General features: G+C 42.7%; 1 protein-coding gene across 1 annotated transcript in view; it reads right to left on the bottom strand.

Moving 5' to 3' along the window:
• The window catches only part of Afg1l (AFG1 like ATPase), a 157,654-nt gene extending 138,157 nt beyond the window's left edge, over window positions 1–19,497 (bottom strand). The window contains exons 1-2 of the mRNA XM_042702129.1: window positions 19,270–19,497; window positions 4,892–5,115 (exon numbers count right to left, since the gene is read on the bottom strand). Of these exons, the coding sequence (XP_042558063.1) occupies window positions 4,892–5,115; window positions 19,270–19,387 (342 nt within the window). The 5' untranslated portion in view covers window positions 19,388–19,497. The remainder of the gene's footprint in view (window positions 1–4,891; window positions 5,116–19,269) is intronic.
• Between the last annotated feature and the right edge of the window lie 1,743 nt (window positions 19,498–21,240).

Below are 21,240 nucleotides of genomic sequence, written 5' to 3'. Positions count from 1 at the left end.
CTTGAGTTCAAGCCGAAGGACTAGTACCAAAAAAAAAAAGGCAAAAAGGGCTCTGCATACCCTTAGGGGAAGGAATACAAAGGTATAATTTATGAAACAAACTATTTCTCAAAATGATCTCCAAGAAATGGAAACATGGGTTTTTTTGTTATTGGTGGTGGTAGTGGTGATGTTTGTTTTCGCTTTGGATTATTTTTCTTTGGGGTGGTGGTGCATGGAAAGGGAGAGAGGAAGGATAAACAAATACAATCATGCTAGTAAGCATACACTATGTAACTTGGGCAGGAATGAGAGGGGAAAACTGGAGGAAAGGAAAGGAAGGGGTGACATTGTCCAATAAAAGAAATGTACTCTGGGCTCTGGGGCTGGGAAGGTGGCTCAGTGGTAGAGCGCTTGCCTTGTATGCATGAGGCCCTGGATTCAATTCCTCAGCACCACATAAGCAGAAAAAAAAAAAAAAAAGCCAGAAGTGGCACTGTGGCTCAAGTGGTAGAGTGCTAGCCTTGAGCTGAAGAGCTGAGGGACAGCGCCCAGGCCCAGAGTTCAGGCCCCACGACCGGACCCAAAAAAAAAAGAAAGAAAGAAATGTACTCATTACCTGACTTAGGAAATGGTAGCCCCTCTGAACAACATCTTAATAATAACAATAGACATTACTTGGAAAAACAAAAGGGGGGCTTTGGGCATGGCTCAAAAAGAGCCTGCCTAATGAGCACAAAGCCCTAAGTTCTACCCTCAGTACCAAAAGAGGGGAGAGAAGTAGAGAAAAAGGGAGAGAGAAAGGAAAATGAGAGGAAGGAAGGAAGGAAGTCAAGCCAGGTAGTAAATGCCTTAAATCCTAGCTACTAAGGATGTTAAAATAGGAGGATCACAGTCCAAGGCCAGCTCAAGCAAAAGAGTAAGACCCTATCTGAAAAAGAAACTAAAAGCAAAACAACAGGGAATATGGTTTAAGTGGTAGAGTGTTTGTCTACAAGTATGAGGTCCTGAGTTTACAAAAAAAAAAAAAATCAGTCAATATTATTTACAAGAATTAAAGACTCTGCTGGGCACTGGTGGCTCACGCCTATAATCCTAGTTACTCAGAAAGCTGAGATCTGAGGATCTCGGTCCAAAGCCAGCCCGGGCAGGAACATCCGGGCAGGAACATCTGTGAGACTCTTATCTCCAATAAACCACTAGAAAACCAGAAGTGGCACTGTGGCTCAAGCGGTAGAGTGCTCGCCTTGAGCTGAAGAGCTGAGGGACAGCACCCAAGCCCAGAGTGCAAGCCCCACGACTGACAAAAAAAAAAAAAAAAAAATTAAAGACTCTACAAATAAAATTTCTATTACTGAAAAACTAGTGCTTTACCACTTGAACCACAGCTCCACTCTGGTAGTTTACTGCAGCTAAGAGTCTCCTGGACTTTCTTGCCTGGGCTGGCCCTGCCTGAGCTGTAATCCTAAAATCTCATCCTCCTAAGTAGCTAAGATTATAGGTGCTGGGCCAGGGGTGCCCAGCAATGTCTTTTTCTAAAGAGCTTACCACAACAAAAAAAGAAAAAGAAAGAAGAAAAAAGAAAGTTGGGTTGGAGGAAAAGAAAGAGTAGTGACCAGTCAATTAAGGAAGAATTGGTTTCTTAGGTTGAATCAGATTATAACTTTTTTTTTTTTTTCCTGGTCATGGGGCCTGAACTCTGGGCCTGGGCACTATCACTCAGCTCTTCAGCTCAAAGCTAGCACTCTATCACTTGAGTCACAGCGCCACTTCCAGCTTTTTCTGCTTATGTGGTACTGAGGAATCGAACCCAGGGCCTGGTGCATGCAAGGAAAGCACTCTACCACTGAGCCACTTTCCCAGCCCCAGATTATAACTCTTATTACTACTAACATCTCTCATAATTTAAAGTTGATGCCACTGTTGACATTGGCTTCACTAACTGGATAAGAAATGAGAGTTTTCCTGTAGTGGCAGAATTTCAGCAAAAGCTCAGTGGAGATGAAAGGAAGTAATCCTTTCCCCTCAACACACACCCTAAGACCATGCATGATTTATATCCATGTAGGAAGTGGTATTTCATAGTACTGTTTTTTTTTAATTTTTATTAATTTTTTTGTGTATGTGATACAAAGGAATCAAACCCAGGGCATCATGCATGCTAAGCAAGCACTCTACCACTAAACCACATTCCCAGTCCAGTGCTGGGGTTTTAACTTAGAACTTTGTACTTGTTAGGCAGGCAATCTACTACTTGACCTCAGACCATGCAGGGATTATTTTAAAAGAAAAACATAGGCAAACCAGGTATAATGTCTCATGCCTAGAATCCCAGCACTCCTGAGTCTGAGGTAAGATGATCTTGAGTTTGAGGTTAATCTAGGCTACACAGCATGATACCACCCCACCCAAAAAACAGGTTAAGAGGAAAAATATAAAAATAAAAAAGGTCTAAAACCAAAATGAAATGAAAAACAAGTGATCAAGGCAGAAAGTTGTGGCTTTACCATGCCAATTTCAGAAGGGTTCCCAAGGAAATTAAGGTTGAGAGTAAATTGAGATAAGTACATACCATTCCAAGCCAGATGCTCGCTTAAGTGAGGAAGATCCACAGGCAGCTAGCAGAGCAGAGTGTGGAAGAGTTCTTGGAAGAACTTGACATGCATCCTCAGGAATATAAGGGGTTTACAGGACTTCTTCTACTTCTTCCTTACAGAACTCCAAGGACAAGAAGTTGACTGAAGCTGCCCACAAAGTAGGGGCTAGTGGAACAAAATACTATGCTTCCTGTGTCCTAAGTGGACACCATGAAAGGTGATTCAGCCAGGACCATTGTAAAAGAACTTGCCCCAAGAAGGCTAACTATAAGAGCAAGAGGGTCCCAGAGTCTTGAGAACGTAATCAAATAGAACATCATGAAGGTCACCATGAGTCTGGAACAGACTACAAGTGCAGCCCAAATAAAGAGCTAACAGCCTCAACAAACAGACTCCAGAAGTTGACTGGGTACCTAAGACTCTGATGTGTTGCCCTACTCTTTCCTATCTCTCATGCTTAGGAAAGCAAGACAAGAAAGGAGAAAGACAAAAAGAGCAATTTAAAACTTAAAAACACTTAACTTAAGCTAGGTACCAGCGGCTCACATCTCTATCCTAGCTGCTCAAGAGGCTGAGATTTGAGGATTGCAGTTTGAAGCCATCCCAAGAAAGAAAGCCTGTGAGACTCTTATCTCCAATTTACTACCTGGAAGTACAGCTGGGGCTCATGTGGTAGTCCTAACTGTCCTTGAGCACAAAAGCTCAGGGACAGTGGCTAGGCCCTAAGTTCAAGCCTCAGGACCGGCATTTAAAAAAAAAAAAAGTGGCTCAGGTAGAAGACCATTAGCCTAGCAAGCACAATGCCCTGAATTCAAACTCTAATCACACACACACACACACACACACACACACACACACACACACACACACACACACACACACACACACACACACACACACACACACACAAATCACTAAAAAGGAAAAACCATATCCCTTTCTCCACAACTCTTCCCAGACTAAGAGCTGAGCTAGAAGAAAGGGAGAGGTTGGAATTGTGTCAAAATTTTGTTGAGACTGGACTTGGGAATTTTTGTTGTTACTATTTTTGTTTTGCCAGTTCTGGGGCTTGAACTCAGGGCCTGGGTATTGTCCCTATGCCTCATTTGCTCAAGTCTAGCTCTCTACCACTTGAGTCACACCTCCACTTCCAGCTTTTTCTGTTTATGTGTTACAGAGGAATTAAACCCAGGGCTCCATGCATGCTAGGAAGCACTCTACCACTAAACCATATTCCCAGCCTGCATTTCATCTTTTAATAACCTATAAAACTGCTTGAGGGGCTGGAAAGGTGGCTCAGTGGTAGAGCGCTTGCCTTGCATGCATGAGGCCCTGGGTTTGATTCCTCAGCACTGTATAAACAAGAAGAAGCCAGAAGTGGCGCTGTGGCTAAAATGGTATAGCAGTTGCCTTGAGCTGACAAGCTCAGAGACAGCACCTAGGCCCAGAGTTCAAGTCTCATGACTGACAAAAAAAAAAAACTGCATGAATCCATGAAGAAGAAAGCAAACTATGGAACATAGCTGACAACACTCCTTTAAAGAAACTGATAGGAAACTTTCCAGCTGTTTCATGATCATGCCCCATTGCCCTGAATCCTTTTTATAAAATGCCTGCACTTTTTAAAAAATTTTAGACTTTTTTTGCAAATTTTTTTATTGTGATTAAGTGATTATATAACTTCACAAATTTCACAATATTGTGGAATAGTGATGCTTAGTTAAAGTCACAAACACATTCTAACCTTCATGGGGCAAATTGTTCATTGTGGTCTATAAAGTTTATGAATTCTATGGATTTTGACTATACAGTTATTTCTTCCACATTGGGTGATATGTACATTCCTTTCCTTTTGCACAGTGTCAGCTGTTCCCTCTTTCCCACTCATTCTCTCCCTCCCATCGCTGCCATTGAGTTGCTTGGTTCGTTTTGATCAAAGTCCAGTGCAGCTGATGGGTCCTACTGTTGTATGTTTTCCCGTTTCCCTCTAGTTCTGTATCTTCCTCCTAGTTTCCCTCCAATGTGCACATATATACCATATATGTGATCAGCAGCATGGGGTCATTTAGTAATGATTCAACCAGATGAGTGGAGGTCCTTTGTTTCTTGAGTCTTGCTTGCTTTGTCGTATCACCTTACGTTTTGGATTTAACATCCACTTATCAAGGAGACCATGTGCCGTTTGTCTCTTTGCTCTTGGCTTACCTCACTCAACATGATTTCTTCTAGTTCCATCCATTTCCCTGCAAATGCCATTATTTTGTCTAATGAAATGCCTACACTTTTAACTTTTCCATTTGTCACACAAACCTTACCTTTGACAAAAAGCCTTCTGCCTCTACACTGTACCCGTTAAGATCTTCATATAACTTTTGCAAACACTGGATGACTCTTCTTTGATGTTCATCATCTTTTAGCTCACAAGCTTTGATCAGAAAGTCATAATGGTCCAGGGGTCCTTGGCAAATAGCCAAAGCTTTCAAATGGGCCTCAGAAGCAGCAGTTGAGGTGATGCTCTCCAATGTCTGAACTGTATAGGCTATAAACAAAAACACATGACATTTTAGACTTTGTTAAATATATTTAATAGTGCTAGTGCCCCAAACACTTGGTGCTAGAGATTTAACCTAAGGTTTCTTGCATGCTAAATACATGCTCTACCACTAAGCAATGCCCTTATCCACCCTTTCCTTCTTCTCCTTCCTTCCTTCTTTGTTTCCTCCTTTTTTTTTTTTTTTGAGACAGGCTCTAACTATGTAGCCCACAATATCCTGGAATTCTAGATCCTCCTGCCTCAGCTTCTCCCTCCAGTGCTGCGATGTGCCACCAGTTGGTGCCCTCTTTGTTTTCCAGAAGCAACAATTAATAACAGTAACTTAGCACATTCTTTTTTTTTTTTTTTTTGGTCAGTCGTGGGGCCTGAACTCTGGGCCTGGGCGCTGTCCCTCAGCGTTCAGCTCAAGGCTAGCGCTCTACCACTTGAGCCACAGCGCCACTTCCGGCTTTTTTTTCTTTTTGCTTATGTGTTGCTGAGGAATTGAACCCAGGGCCTCATGCATGCAAGGCAAGCGCTCTACCACTGAGCCACCTTCCCGGCCCTGAATAGAAGTTTAAGGCTGTTCGTATATTACATTTCCTCTCTTCTCTTGTAGTCAAGTATGGACATGTGATCAGATCCAAACAATGAGATATAAGCAAAAAGATGGGGATACATCCCCCCACCTCACTTTTACTGCCCACTATCTATAGATGAAAATGAAGGAAACTAGTCACTGTTCTAACTGCCTCCATTTTTGTCCCTCTCTATCTAGTTTTTGTTTTTTTCTCCTGGAGTCCAGGAAGGATAGGACTGACAAATATTTTTATGACAAAAAAGCCTCCCAGGCAGATCATCTCATAAGCTCACAGTCTCTTCAAATGACAGCAGTTACCTATGACACCACTATTACCTCATGGGAACCATATTTCCACCCTCAAGTGATAGCAATAATCACAACTCCTCCCCCCCCCCCCAACCCCTTGTAGGAGCAGAACTGAGATCATGATGAGGCAGGCCACTGGCCTAACCAAGATCATCTGCTCTGTCACATGTGCATACCCTAGACCTCTCCTTTTCTAGAAAAACTTCAAAGTTCTTGTTAGTCCCTTCAAAAAGGATTTGAGGTCACTGAACCTTCTTTCTAACATGGTCACATCAGTTAAACTTCTCAGGGGGTGGGAATGTAGCTTAACAGTAGAGTGCTTGCCTAGCATGCATGAGGCCCTGGGTTCAATTTCTCAGTACCACATAAATTAAAAAATGAAAATAAATAAATAAATATGATAAAATTCCTTTCTTTGTCCTTTACCATACCTGTCCCTATGACTGGCATTTTGGAACAGGTAGCAAAGTCTAGCCCATTGGGAACCTGAAGTTAGTGCTTTGGCTCTAAAATCTTAGTAACAGAAGTGCAATAAGCTGGGTGCACATGGCTCATGCCTGTAATCCTAGCTACTTAGGAGGCTTCGATCTGAAGATTGCGGTTCCAAGCCAGCATGGCCAGGAAAGTCCATTAGACTCACCTTCAATAAACTACTCAGGAAAAGCCAGAAGTACCATTGTGGCTCAAGTGGTAGAACACTAGCCTTGAGCACAAACAGGCTCAGGGAAAGTGACCAGAGTTCAAGCCCCAGGACTGGGGAAAAAAAAGACAATGGTTGAGATTGCTAGAGGCAATCAGGGCAACAATATGTACAGACTTACGAAGAGTAGTGAATTATATAGAAACTAGTTGTCTAACAACGCTGACTAGCCAAATCAGCTCAGGAGTAGCTACCTAGACGTTTTTTCTTTCTTTTTTTTTCTTTCTTGTTTTGAGTTTTTAAATATAGTACTGATGTTTAAAGTCAGGACCTTGCCTTGTACTTACTAAGCAGATTCTCTACCACTTAGACTACACCTTTAGCCCTTTTTGCCTTAGTTCTATATAGATAGGGTCTTTTTTTTTTTTTGGTCTGGGCTTGCTACAGACTATGATCCTTCTATTTCTATATAGCTGGGATCACAGTCATGAATCACCCCAACTAGCGTGTTCTTTGAAAATAGAATGTCACTATCTGCCTGGGTTTGTTCAAACCTCTATTCTCCTGCCCTCTGCCTCTCAAATAGTTGGGATTACAGTTGTAAGCCACTGAGCCCAGCCCTTAAATATTTTTTAATACCTTTCCTACATTTTCAGAGATCTCACTGCCCTCATTAACCACCTCTACTAGGTCTTTTGTTCTGTTTTGTTTTTGTCAGTAATGGTGCTTGAACTCAGGGCTGGGCACTGTCCCTGAGCTTTTTCACTCAAGGCTAGTACTCTACCACTTTGAGCCATTGAGCCAATTCCAGTTTTCTGGTAGTTTTTTGGAGATAGGAGTTTCATGGTCTTTCCTAATCTTGCTGGCTTCAAACTGTGCTCCTCAGATCTCAACCCTCTGAGTAGCTATGGTTACAGGCATGAGCCACTGGTGCCCAGCTCCAGGTTTTTGTTTGGCTTTGTTTGGTTTGGTATTGTTGGTCAGGGTCCTCTCCATAGCTCAGGCTAGTCTTGAACTCATAGTCCTCTTGCGTCTGCCACCTAGATATTGGAATTACTAGGATGAGCCACAAACCTGGCATTCTATTATTTTTTTCCTATCACTCAACCATTTCCCATCTTTTTGGAAAACACCAATAATAATAACAAAGCCTTGATCCAATAGTCATAAAACATATGGCCTTCCTCCCTCCTTTCACAGCCAAATTACCCCAGTGACCTCTACTTTCTGTGGTCTCACCCTCACATTCTGCTCATTTCTCAACCCACTGTGATCAGACTTCTGCTGAGATAGCTTATGCCAAGGAGGCCAAATATAGCAGCTACTTCTCAGTCTTCATTGCCCTGTTTACAATTGCAAGCTGCCTCATTTTAAGGAGTTATTCATAGAAAATATCAGGACTAGGGACAAAGTATGTTGTTTCTTTTTGGATCTGTTTTGGGGGAACTTAAAGTCCTTCACATCTGCTTTTATTTTCACTAGCCTAACATCTTTAGTTAGTAGTATGTACTTTCTTCTCATTTTTCAGAAAAGAAAACCAAGGTACATTGAAAATGGATCATTCATTGAGCTAGCCTGCAATCATAAAAAGAGAAGCAGTCGGCAAGATACTCAAGGCTGAGCTGAGAGATTGGCCAGCTTAGCCCTTGGATAGCAGCTGTATAAATTGAAATACAAAAGACTTCTCAAAAGCCGCACTAAATTAAATCTGTTACTACATCAGTGTACACAAATTATGTGATGCTGCTGCCATATTATTTTGATTTGTATTAATTTGTCTTATTGTACTACAAATGGACAGTGGGAAAATGCCATTTTGAAGTACCACACACTAATCTACAAACATAAATGGAAGACTGTAGAAGCCCAAAAAGTCTGTGCTATTTTTTCTGACACCTCAATTTTGCACCTTATTTCATTGCTTTCTCCAAAATCGAGTTTTAGGATGACCCTACTACACTCCATAGCCTACTTGCTACAAGATTAAGTCAGGGCTAGCATGTGGTACATATCTGTGCACCAACTACTTGGGAGGTTAAAGCAAGAGGACCCCAAATTCAAAGCCAGCTAAACAACTAAAATCCTGTCTTGAAATACAATTAAAAGGAATGGGAGCCAGGTACCAATGGCTTATGCTTATAATCCTACTTACTCAGGAGGCTGAAATGTGAAGATCACAGTTCAAAGCTAGCTCAGGCAGACAAATCTGAGAGACTCTTATCTCCAATAACCAGCAAAAAGCTGGAATTGGAGCTGTGACTTAAGTAGTAGAGCATAAGCCTTGAGAGATTAAAAGTCAAGCCAGACAATAAGGCCCTGAATTCAAGTCCCAGTACTGGCATAAAAATAATAAATAGAATAAATGAAGTAAAAGCAAAGTTTTGCATCAGTGGCTATGCCTATAATCCTACCTACTCAGGAGGCTGAGCTCTGAGGGTCACAATTTGAACCCAGTCTGGACTAGCTATAATTAGCCAGCTAAAAGCAGGAACTATAGGTATGGCTCAAGTGGTAGAACACCAGCCTTGTTAAAAAAGAAGTGTGAAACCCTGAGCTCAACCCCTAGTATTGGAAGAAAAAAAAAGTGGAAGCAGAATGGGAATTATATAATATGTAAATGATATTTCCATTATTATACAGCTATGTTTTAAAAGTGGAAGCAGAGCCAGGTGCCAGTGGCTCACGTCTGTAATCCTAGCTACTCAAGAGACTAAAAGCAGGACACCAAATTCAAGGCCAGCTAGTGCTATAATAGACTCCATCAACAACAGATTAGGAAACATTTATGTAAACCAAAAAAGCTAAATTCATTTTAACAACTTAAGGTTTTCTTCTCAAAACTGGGATTTCATTTGAAAATTCTGAGATAGAAATATGGCAGAGTAAGGGCTGGGAAGGTGGCTCAGTGGTAGAGGGCTTGCCTTGTATGCATGAGGCCCTGGGTTCAATTTCTCAGTACCACATAAGCAAAAATTCAAAAGCCAGAAGTGGCACTGTGGCTCAAGTGGTAAAGCGCTAGCCTTGAGCTGAAGAGCTGAGGGACAGCACCCGGGCCCAGAGTTCAGGCCCCATGACAGGACCCAAAAAAAAAAAAAAAGAAAGAAAGAAAAAAGAAAAGAAATATGGCAGAGTAGCCGGGCACTGGTGCTCATACCTGTAATCCTACCTACTCAGGAGGCTGAGATCTGAAGACCAACCCGGGCAAGAAAGTCCATGAAACTCTGATCTCCAAATACCCACCAGAAAATCAGAAGTGGTTCTGTGGCTCAAGTGGTGCACTCACCTTGAGCTGAAGAACTGAGAGGCAGTGCCCAGGCCCAGAGTTCAAGCCCCTTGACCAACACCAAAAAAACAAAAAAATCCACTGAGCCATTGTTTCTTACATGAGGAAACTAAAGTACCTAAAAGGTTAGGAAACTGAGGTGAATGGCCAAGATTTGAAGGCAAGTAACCCAAACATCACCCTCATTAAAACCAGAATGCTATCCACAAATAAAGGCTGTGCTCGCCTTTGTCATACATAGCCAGGCAACAGAAAATCAAAAGGCCCTCTCTGAAGCCCTCTTATCTGAAGTACCCAGGCCTCCCAGAGCAACAAACACTCTGCTGCTCCTGGCCTCCCAGTCTCCCTGCCCAGCTCAGCACTTCTGCACTCCACTGTCACACTCTGGCTCTTCCTCCCCCGGCAGCAGCTTGGGGAGAACAAGGGATAAGAAAGAGTATTAGAGGGGTGATTCTGATCAAAATACATAGTATGCTTATCTGAAGAGATCACACTAAATTCCCCTTGTACAAGTAATACATGCTAATCATTTTTAACAAAAAAAAATTTAAGTTCAAAGCTACAGTACAAGTGTAAAAGCCTGTATCTTCCATATAGATAACTTTTAAAAATTACGGCAATAGCTAGGCACTGGTGGCTCATGCCTATAATCTTAGCTACTCAGGAGGCTGAGATCTGAGGGTCACAGTTCAAAACCAGCCCTGGCAGGAAAGTCCATGAAACTTTTATCTCCAATAAACCACCAGAAAACCAGAAGTGGTGCTGTGGCTCAAGTGGTAGAGCACTAGCCTTGAGCGGAACAGCTGAGGAACAGCGCCCAGGCCCAGAGTTCAAGCCCCATGGCCGACCAAAAAAAAAAAAAAAAGAGTTATGGCAATAATTTTTGAACAATGTTTTGAGCTTCAAGTACAAAATATTAATATAGTTGATACTAAATGAAGGCATGTGTAATCTACATAGTCTTCTAATAGGAAGATGATACCAGGTTGTATCACAATCAGAATTCAAGATGTTAGTAGCTACAATAGATAGATGAACATACCAACACAAAATTGCACTAAAGTGTACTTAAGTTTAAAAAAACTTGATTAGCCGGGGCGTTGGTGGCTCATACCTTTAATCCTAGCTTCTCAGGAGGCTGAGATCTGAGGATCACGGTTCAAACCAGGGCAGGAAAGTCTGTGAGACTCTTATCTCCAATAAACCACTCAGAAAACCAGAAGTGGTGCTGTGGCTCAAGTGGTAGAGCGCTTGCCTTGAGCTGAAGAGTTAAGGGATAACGCCCAGGCCCAGAGTTCAAGCCAGGACCCATCAAAAAAAAAAAAAACTGCTTGATTATCTTAGCCATGCTCAATAGCCCATGTCTATAATTCCAGCTGCTCAGGAGGTAGAGAGAGACCAATAAGTTTGAGGCAAAAGAAATTAGAAACCCTATCTCAAGAAATAAATTAGAAGCTTTAGAAACCCTATCTCAAGAAATAAATTAGAAGCCAGGCGCCAGTGGCTCACGCCTGTAATCCTAGCTACTCAGGAGGCTGAGATCTGAGGATCACGGTTCAAAGCCAGCCTGGGCAGGAAAGTCCGTGAGAGTCTTCTCCAATAAAACCACTAGAAAACCAGAAGTGGCACTGTGGCTCAAGCGGTAGAGCGCCCGCCTTGAGCTGAAGAGCACAGGGACAGCACCCAAGCCCAGAGTTCAAGCCCCATGACCCACCAGGAAGAAAGAAAGGAAGAAAGGAAGAAAGGAAGGAAGGAAGAAAGGAAGAAAGAAAGGAAGAAAGAAAGAAAGAAAGGAAGGAAGGAAGGAAGGAAGGAAGGAAGGAAGGAAGGAAGGAAGGAAGGAAGGAAAAGAAAGGAAGGAAGAAAAGAAGGAAGGAAGAAAGGAAGGAAGGAAGGAAGGAAAAGAAATAAATTAGATGTTGAGGTGGTGCAGACATGTTGGTCCCAACTACATGGAAGAGAACCAGTCCAACACAAAAATGTGATTCCCTACATAAAAAAATAACTAAAAGCAGGGGCTGGGAAGGTGGCTCAGTGGTAGAGCGCTTGCCTTGCATGCCTGAGGCCCTGGGTTTGATTCCTCAGCACCACATAAGCAAAAAGAAAAAAGCCAGAAGTGGCACTGTGGCTCAAGTGGTAGAGCACTAGCCTTGAGCTGAAGAGCTGAGGGACAGAGCCCAGGCCCAGAGCCCCACGACTGGACCAAAAAAAAAAAAAACTAAAAGCAAAAAAGGGCTGGGAAATGGCTCAGAATGATAGAGGGCTTGTCTAGCAAGCATAAGGCTTAGCGTCAAATCCCAGCCACAGGAAAGAAAAAAAACTTAATTTTCCTTGGAAGAATCAATCAAAAAATTATTAAAGCTGGGCATCAATGGATCATACACGTAATCCTATTTCAGGTGGCTAACATCTAGGATTCAAGTTTGAAGCCAATCCTGGACAGAAATCTGCTAGTCTGGGTCTCTAAAATAATCAGAAAAAAAAGCACTGTTGGAGATAGAACAAACAAGTTCAGAGAACATAAACATGAGGTCCTGAGTTCAAAAAACCTCAGTAACACAAAGAAACAGGAGTAGGAAGAAGAGGAGGAGCAATTGTGTGTATGGTTCAAATGGTGGACTAGCAGGAAGCCCAAAGCACTGAGTTCAATCCTTAACTAAATAAACAGTTTTAAAAGCTCTGTCATAAGCCGGCGCCGGAGGCTCACGTTTGTAATCCTAGCTACTCAGGTGTGCCGAGCACGCAGATAGCATCACGTTTAGACTAATGAGTTCCACTCAATTTATTCAAACACATCGAAAATACCAGTATTCACCCACACCAATAACTAACTCTTATGCCTCATTCTACTAAGGGTGTCCCACACCCCGGGAGCCCGCAGATCCCACAGCGATAACCAGACACAGCCAGAGTCACCAGGGCAACCAGCCGACAGCATAACCAGACAGGGCCAGAGCGAAGAAGCGCAGCCTAAAACATATAAAAACCCAGGGCAGCGGAGACTGAGTGAGACGGCCTCCCGGAACGGGGTGGCCCTCCTCTGCAGCCGCTTCTCCCTCCAGCGATCCCTAGCAGCCCCGACCTGCCCTGGGCGGACTCCCCTCGACCTCCGGACTAAGTGACCATGTAAGCTCCCTGGGTGTGGGACACGCTTAGTAGAATTAGGCCTACGAGTTAATTATCGGTGTGGGTGAATACTCAGGAGGCTGAGATCTGAGGATCGCAGTTCAAAGCCAGCCCAGGAAGGAAAGTCTTTGAGACTCTAATCTCCAGTTTACCACCAGAAAACCAGAAGTGGCGCTGTGGCTCAAGTGGTAGAGCTCTTGCCTTGAGCTGAAGAGCTTAGGGACAGCACCCAGGCCCAGAGTTCAAACCCCACGACCCTACAAAAAAAAAGTCCTAAGGCAGACTAATCAAAATTCTTCAAAATAACAGTTATGGAATGAAGAGGCTTCACTTCTCCACAAAGAGAAGGCTGTTGTCAAGAAGAACACATACTTAGTTAAATGAAATCAAAACTATATGAGGAATTTATATTTCTAGTTTAAAATGTTTACCCAACTGCTGTAAGAAAAATGCACAATCAGGAAAAGCACATTTAATATTTCTAAAGGGCTGGATTAAAATTTCAGCTGTAAACTTCATTACTGTAATTAGCTTTTAATGCATATTTATTAAACATCCATTCAAATACTTTGAGCAAATTATTCATGAGTTATTTGTACATTTGTGTGGATTTTACCAAACTGTAAACAGTAGCCACTGACCAGAAATGTTTTATAGGGACAGAAACTTATGCTGAGGCCAGAGACAGCCTATTTATGCTTTGTTATCTTCTACTTACACCCAAAAGATAAATATTCAGCTGTCTTTTGGAGAACTACAGTGGTCATCAACAACCCAAAAAGTCAACTTAACAGTGACACTGACGACCTATGTTTGATTCAGTGATGAATAAACAAAGTAAAGAATAGGAGAAAATCAAATCTTAATTAAATGCTTTTCTTTAGAAAAACAACATAAGCCATCATCAAAGAATGCATCACAAGATGATTTACCTTATTTATAAAAGGCTGATTTAGGGGCCTTAAAAGGGTGCTTTTGATTTAAATAGAAAAATTATGAAAATTAAAACTAAATGCTTCCTGGTTATCATTCTTTTCCTTTAGAAGCCAGCAATCTTAAATATGCCAGTGCATACAATTTAAAAAAAAATACTTTAAATTTCATGATAACAAATCAGTAAAATGCTGCCTCAAAATTTGAATAAAGCTACTCTGAAGTAATTATAGGCATGGCCTAGCATACTGAGTAAAGTCTTCAATCAGCTCATATACTATTTAATAATGAGATTAAAGGAAACTATTTTCTTTCAAAAGATAAAGAAAATAACTGAGTTATAAAGTAACTGATAAGTTGTATTAGTTTTAAACTGCTAATCTGCATGTAAATGAGAATATTAAAATAGGATCTATCCTTTAAACTTATGTTTAAAATTGCAAGGCTAGGTACAGTGACACATTACCTAATTTTAGCACTCAATAGGACGAGGCAGGGGGCACTACAAATTCAAGGACAGCCAAGACTGCATAGCAAGACACTGTTTCAAGAACCAAACAACAACAAAAGCCAGGTACCAATGGTGCCTATAATTCTATAATTATAATTACTATAATTCTAATTACTCAGAAAGCTAAAATCTAAAGGATGGTAGGTAATACAAGGCCAGACCAAGCAGAAAAGTCTAAGAGACTATAATTCCAAAACAACAGCAAAAGCAAAAGAACAGGGCTGGAAACATAGCTCAATTAGTGGAGCTCCAAGCCTAGCAAGTGTGAGGTCCTAAGTTCAAATCCCAGTACCATCAAAACAAAGCATATAGCACTCACATATGTAATCCTGGCTACTCAGGAGGCTGAAATCTAAGGATCCTGGTTCAAAGCCAGCCAAGAAAGTTCTTGACACTCTTCTCTCCAATAAACTACCCTATATTTCATGAAGAGCTAAAGGAGTTGGAAAGTTCCTAGCACAAAGAAATGACTAATGTTGAGCTAGGTGCTGGTGGCTCATGCCTGTAATCCTAGCTATTCACAAGGCTGAGATCTGAGGTTTGAGGTTCAAAGCCAGCCCAGGCAGGAGAATCCATCAGAATCTTATCTCCAACTAACCAACAAAAAGCTACAAGTAGAGGTATGGCTCAAACTGCAAAGCACCAGTTTTGAACACCAACCTTGGGTGGCCCTGAGTTTAAGCCCTATATCAGAGGAGGAAGAAGAAGAGCTGTTCTTCAAAGTCTCTTGCGCTACAAAATAAATTCCCAAGTTGGCTAGTTTAAATAAAATGCAGTTTTAAACATAATAACTTTTACGTTTTAGAAAACCTAGAAACATTTGCTTCCTTGATATTTCTAGTTCTGTTCTCTTTGCCGTCTTCCAATACTGTGACTTTTTCTCAAGGGCTCATCCTCAGCTTTTTCTGCTTTCCTTTTTTTTTTTTTTTTTTTTTGGTCAGTTGTGGGGCCTGAACTGTGGGCCTGGGTACCGTCCCTCAGCTCTTCAGCTCAAGGCTAGCCTCTACCACTCAAGTCACAGCACCACTTCTAGCTTTTTCTGTTTATAAGGTGCTAAGGAATCGAACCCAGGGCCTCATGAATGCAAGGAAAGCACTCTACCACTGAGCCACCTTCCCAGTCCCCAAATGCTAGTTTTTGGTGTTTCTTTTTTACCCCAGTCCCAGGGCTTGAACTCAGGGCCTGAGCTTCCTTTGCTCAAGACTAGCACTCTACCACTTGAGCCACAGCACCACTTCCGGGGCTTTCTCCATGCTAGGCAAGCACTCTACCACTGAGCCACCTTCCCAGCTGCTTTCCTCCTATAATGACCCTATTCTCAGGGTCATTATTCCATTCTCCTAGCTCTCAGGGTCTCCTATTCCATCTTTACCTTTAAGTCCTCCTGTGTCATAATAATAGGTTATTTACATGGAGCCATCTATTAAATTTTAACAAGCTCAAAATTGAATCCTTTCAATAACAACAACAACAAAAATGCTGCTAAACTTACTTTTTTTTTTGTCAGTCCTAGGACTTGAACTCAGGGCCTAGGAACTGTCCCTAAGCTTCATTTTTTGCTCAAGGCTAGTACTCTACCACAAGAGCCACAGTGCACTTCTGGCTTTTTCTATTTATGTGTTACTGAGGAATCGAACCCAGGGCTTCATGTGTGCTAGGCAAGCACTCTACCACTAAACCATATTCCCAACCCCAAAGAATTACTAAGAACAACTTTTCTAAGAATAATTTTAGGGGGCTTGAACTCAGGGCCTGAGTGCCACTCCAGCTAATGGGAAGGCTGAGACAGAAGTGTCACTTGAGTTCATGAGTTGAGACCAGTCTAGGCAACATAGCAAGACTTCATCTCAAAAAAAAAAAAAATCAATTCAATTGTGAGACAAAGAAATTGTTTTGCAAACTGCCTAAAATATGGAAAGGACTTGATGTTGTCATAATTCCATCTCCCTTCTTTTAAGCAGCTTCATTCACCTTTACTCTTACTTCAAGCCATATCCAGTCTACTCTGGTTTCCACTAAATTATTTTCAACTATCTGGAGGCTGAATAATTGCTACACTAAATGAAGATACATTTAGACCTAAAACAGCTAATGAAATAAAAAATATATATATGCTTTATATATAATATATATACCAAATTTCACTGTCAATTGTGGAATAATGTAATGGAAATACACATGTCCCAAAATGTAATTCATAATGTTATACTTCCTAAGGAGTTTAAAATTATATTATCAAGTAGATGATTTAGATGAAGAGCATTTTAGGGACCATAGTTTTCATAGTTCCAATTTATTAAATGGCTTGGAGCTAGGCAGGCACTAAAAGCAAGAGTAAGCAAGACCATTTTTTTTTTTTTTTTTTCCAGCAAGACATTTTGTCCTTCTTTCTCTACATTCCTTTCTTTTACCTATTTCCTTCTTTTGTTTAAGACAATGCTTCAGTCACATTACACTATATAAAATAAGACTTCAAAAGATGAAAAAAAAATGAAGACAAAATAGAAATGTAAACACTGAGTAACCCAAAAAAAGATCAAGGGACAGAAGACAAAGCTGTAAATGCTAAACAATTTTTCAATTTAAAATTTCTTTTGTCAGGCAATGGTGGCTCACGCCTGTAATCCTAGCTACTACGGAGGCTGAGATCTGAGGATCGAGGTTCAAAACCAGCCCGGGCAGAAAAGTCTCCATAAGACTCTTAACTCCAATTGACCACTTAAAATCTGGAACTTGCACTGTGGCTCAAGTGGTAGAGTGCTAACCTTGAGCAAAAGAAGCTCTGGGACAGAGCTCAGGCCCAAAGTTCAAGCCCCATGACCAACAAAGAGAAAAAAAATATATTATTTTGTTTAATGAGGGAAAGGGAACATTTTTAGTTGCTCTTAAATTGACTCTATGTTTTCATCTAATCTTCATATCTAGCTCTGACTACATATTCAGTAGAAGACAGTATGAGTGTAGATTATCTGCATGGTCTTTAGAGAAAGAAGTTAGTCCAAGTATAGCCTTCACTTGAACCCACAAATTGTGACACTACCTCATAACTTCTGCAACTTCCTATTCCTAATCCCTAAAATTAGGATAATGAGAAATAAATGAATCAGGTGCTGGTGGTTCATGCCTATAATCCTAGCTATTCAGAAATCTGAGATATGTTGAGGACAGAGGTTCAAAGCCAGCTCAGGCAGCAGTTCATGAGACTCTTAATGCCAAGTGACCACCAAAAAGCTAGAAGTGGAGGTGTGACTCAAGTAGTAGAGCACCAGCCTTGGACAGAGACCTCAAGGCCTAGAGGATCAAGCCCCAGTAAGAATACTTAAAAAAAAAATGAGATGTGTGTTGGAAGCACTTAGCATATCATGAGTCTGATACAAAAAGTGCATTCAGTAAATCATGTTATGGTAATGACACTCCTTAAGTCTTTTTTTTTTCTTTTTTCTTTTTTTTTTTGTCAATCATGAGGCTTGAACTCTAGGCCTGGGCACTATTCCTCAGCTCTTCAGTTCAAGGCTAGTGCTCTACCACTTGAGCTACAGCACCACTTCCAGGTTTTCTAGTAGTTTATTGGAGGTAAGAGTTTCATGGGTTTTCTTGCCCAGGCTCTTTGAACTACTATCCTCAGATCTCAGCCTCCTGAATAGCTAGGATTACAGATGTTAGCCACCAGTGTCCAGCTGTCGAGGCTGTTTTTGAACTGAGGTCCTCAGAGTTCAGCCTCCTGAGAAGATAGGATTACAGAACGTGATTTGAAAAAAGGTTGGAGGGAAAGGGAGAGGGAGGGAGAGGAAGGGGGAGAGAAAGGGAGAGAGGGAGAGGGAAAGAAAGAGGGGAAGAGGGGGAGAGAGAGGGAGGGGAGAGGGAGAGAAAGAGGGGGGAGAGAGAGGGAGAGAAAGAGAGAAACAGAAGGAGAGGGAGGGAAAGGGAGAGAAGGAGGGAGAGGGAGAGAGAGGCATGTTGCCAGAAGAAACAACGAATTGTGCATTCAAAAATCTTATCTGCCCATCAGGTATCACTGACTGTGCTAAGCGCTGAGAAAACAAAGACACAAGGTTCTTGTCTTTGAACCTCCGTTACTCGGACACTAAATGTGGGCATATATCAATAGAACAGTAAAATGAGCACTCGTGGGAAGCTGAGGTTGAAGCAGGGATCTATCAAAAAAAAAAAAAAAGCATTCCGGTGGCTTCTTGGTTACTCCAGATACACATCTATTCATTCAGACAATACTTGAATAAATAAACATATTTCATAAACATTCATATTTCTGAATCAATGAATGAAGAAAGCCTGGAGATTAAATACACGCTACTGAAGCTTCTAGTTACTTGAACAAGAAGACCTGACCCCTCAAATCTGAGGACTTTTCTGTACTTGGGTTCCCAGAATCCCCAGGGCTGCGGAGCCTGCTGGAGTCTGACTCCCGTGCTCCGTCACCCGCAGAACCCACAGGGAGGCACGGGAGGGGGGCGGGGGGAAAGGGGGTCACTGGCCACCACCCATATACCAGCTCCCCGTAAGCCAGGCACTCCACACCTGGGCTCCCCAGGCCACTGGAAAAGTGCAACTACAGGTCGACCTCGGACCCTCAGCGTGAGACCCCTGAGGGCAGCTGTCTCGGGACTTCAAGGCAGGTAATGAATACAGCTAACTCCTCTCCTAGACCCCTCAGCCCGGCCAACCTGTGGAACGTGGGGGAGACCGGAGAGTGAGGGAACCCCGGGCTTCCCGGGTTCTATGAAGGACGGGTTCGGCCTACTCCGGGCACAGTCACTGACCTTTCCACAGGGGCCTCCCCGGGGCGGCGGCCCGGACCCCGCACCAGACACTTCTCCCTCTCAGCCCGCTCCGCGCTATGCAGCGCAGGGTAGCCAAGGGCGACCAGGAGGCTGCCATCTTGAACTCCGTACCGGCGGGGGAAGAGGAAAACTTTATTTGAAGCCAGAAAGGGAATGTGGCACAGACAAGTGCAGGCGTGCTCGCAGAAGGCTCCGCCTGACAGTGGAGAGGGAGCACCTTCAGAGACTTGACCTCCAACCCGAGGGGCGGGCAGAACTCTGTGGCAACTTCGTCCTTCCGGATGGGCCCGCCCTAAACTACAACTCCCAGCATGCAACGCGAATGCGTGGGGCAGGGGCGAAGGGGCGTGGCAAGGATGAGCCTCTGTGGTCTGAGGAAGGAGAGTGGGACGATGCTAAGCCCCACCCCGGGAGCAGTACTATGGGCGCGGAGACAGTAGATCCTGTAGTAGCTACTTTTGAACCTTTGGAGCTAGGGCACCTATGAGGGCCTTGGGCCCTCATGTTTCATCGAAATATTTTTTACCTCCTTACACCCCACCTCAAAGGTAGCATCAGAGCTGGAAATGTGGCACAATGGCAGAGTGCTTGCCTAGCATGCACGAAGCCCTGGGTTCCATTCCTCAGTACCACAAACACAGAAAAAGCTGGAAGTGGCACTGTGGCTCAAGTGTTAGTGTGCTGGCCTTGAGCAAAAGAAGCTCAGGGACAGTGCCCAGGCCCTGAGTGCAAGCCCCACGACTGACAAAAGTGAAAATAAAAAGTTAGCTTCAAACTTGTTTGCCTCCAAGTACATCTCTGAAGAATACTTGAAATGTGGTCCTATCACTCTTTTGACATTTTCATGGAAGTCACTTTCAATATGACACAAACTAAATTTTGTATGTGTGTGTTTAAGCTAAAATGTTTTGAAAGGATTTGTAAGTGGGATGGGAAAGCCAGTGTCCCAAAAAGGGAGAGTGGAAGTAGTCGTGGTATATAATGGGATATAGTGTATACAAAGGATAACTTCTTTTTTTTTTTTTGGTCTGGTCATGGGGCCTGAACGCTGGCCTGGGCGCTGTCACTCAGCTCTTCAGCTCAAGGCTAGCACTCTACCACTTAAGCCACAGTGCCACTTCCAGCTTTTTTTCTTTCTTTCTGCTTATGTGATGCTGAGGAATTGAACCCAGGGCCTCATGCATGCAAGGCAAGCGCTCTACCACGGAGCCACCTTCCAGCCCCCAAAGGAGAACTTCTAAGCCACAAAGTGATCATCCCAAATTCGATTAAACGGCGAATTTTTTTTTGGGGGGGGGGTCCGATCGTGGGGCTTGAACTCGGCCTGGGCGCTGTCCCTCAACTCTTCAGCTCAAGGTGAGCGCTCTACCACTTGAGCCACAGTTCCACTTCAGCTTTCTGGTGGTTAATTGGAGATGTCTCACGGATTTCCTGCCCAGGCTGGCTTTGAACCACTATCCTCAGATCTCAGCCTACTGAGTAGCTAGGATTACAGACGTGAGCCACCGGCACCCGACTACACAGTGAATAATTTGAGACTCTATGAGAATACAAATCGCTGTCCAGAAAAGGCTGTCAATACAGGAAGTTGGCAAGCCAGTAGGCTGAATAAAGACTGCAACAAAAGATAAGACAAATTACAGAATCAATAAAAGCACCATTTGGCTTGCTTTTTTTTTTTTTTTTTTTGCCAGTCCTGGGCCTTGTGAACTCAGGGCCTGGGTGCTAACCCTGAGCTTCTTTTGTTCAAGGCTAGTACTCTATCCCTTGAACCACAGTGCCACTTCCGGCTTTTTCTATGTATGTGATACTGAGGAACCCAGGGCTTAATGCATGCTAGGCAATCACTCTAACACTGAGCCACATTTCCAGCTCCCTAGCTTTTCTTTTACCAAGAAATTAAGACTTTCCAAGCATGCAGGGATGGCAGTACCAGTGGAGAAAACCAAG

This window comes from Dipodomys spectabilis, unplaced genomic scaffold, assembly GCF_019054845.1.
Source record: "Dipodomys spectabilis isolate Male_0828 unplaced genomic scaffold, ASM1905484v1 ptg000001l, whole genome shotgun sequence".
Classification (NCBI taxonomy): domain Eukaryota; kingdom Metazoa; phylum Chordata; class Mammalia; order Rodentia; family Heteromyidae; genus Dipodomys; species Dipodomys spectabilis.
The sequence above is the reverse complement of the archived record's forward strand: the minus strand, read 5'-3'. Positions and strand labels throughout refer to the sequence as shown.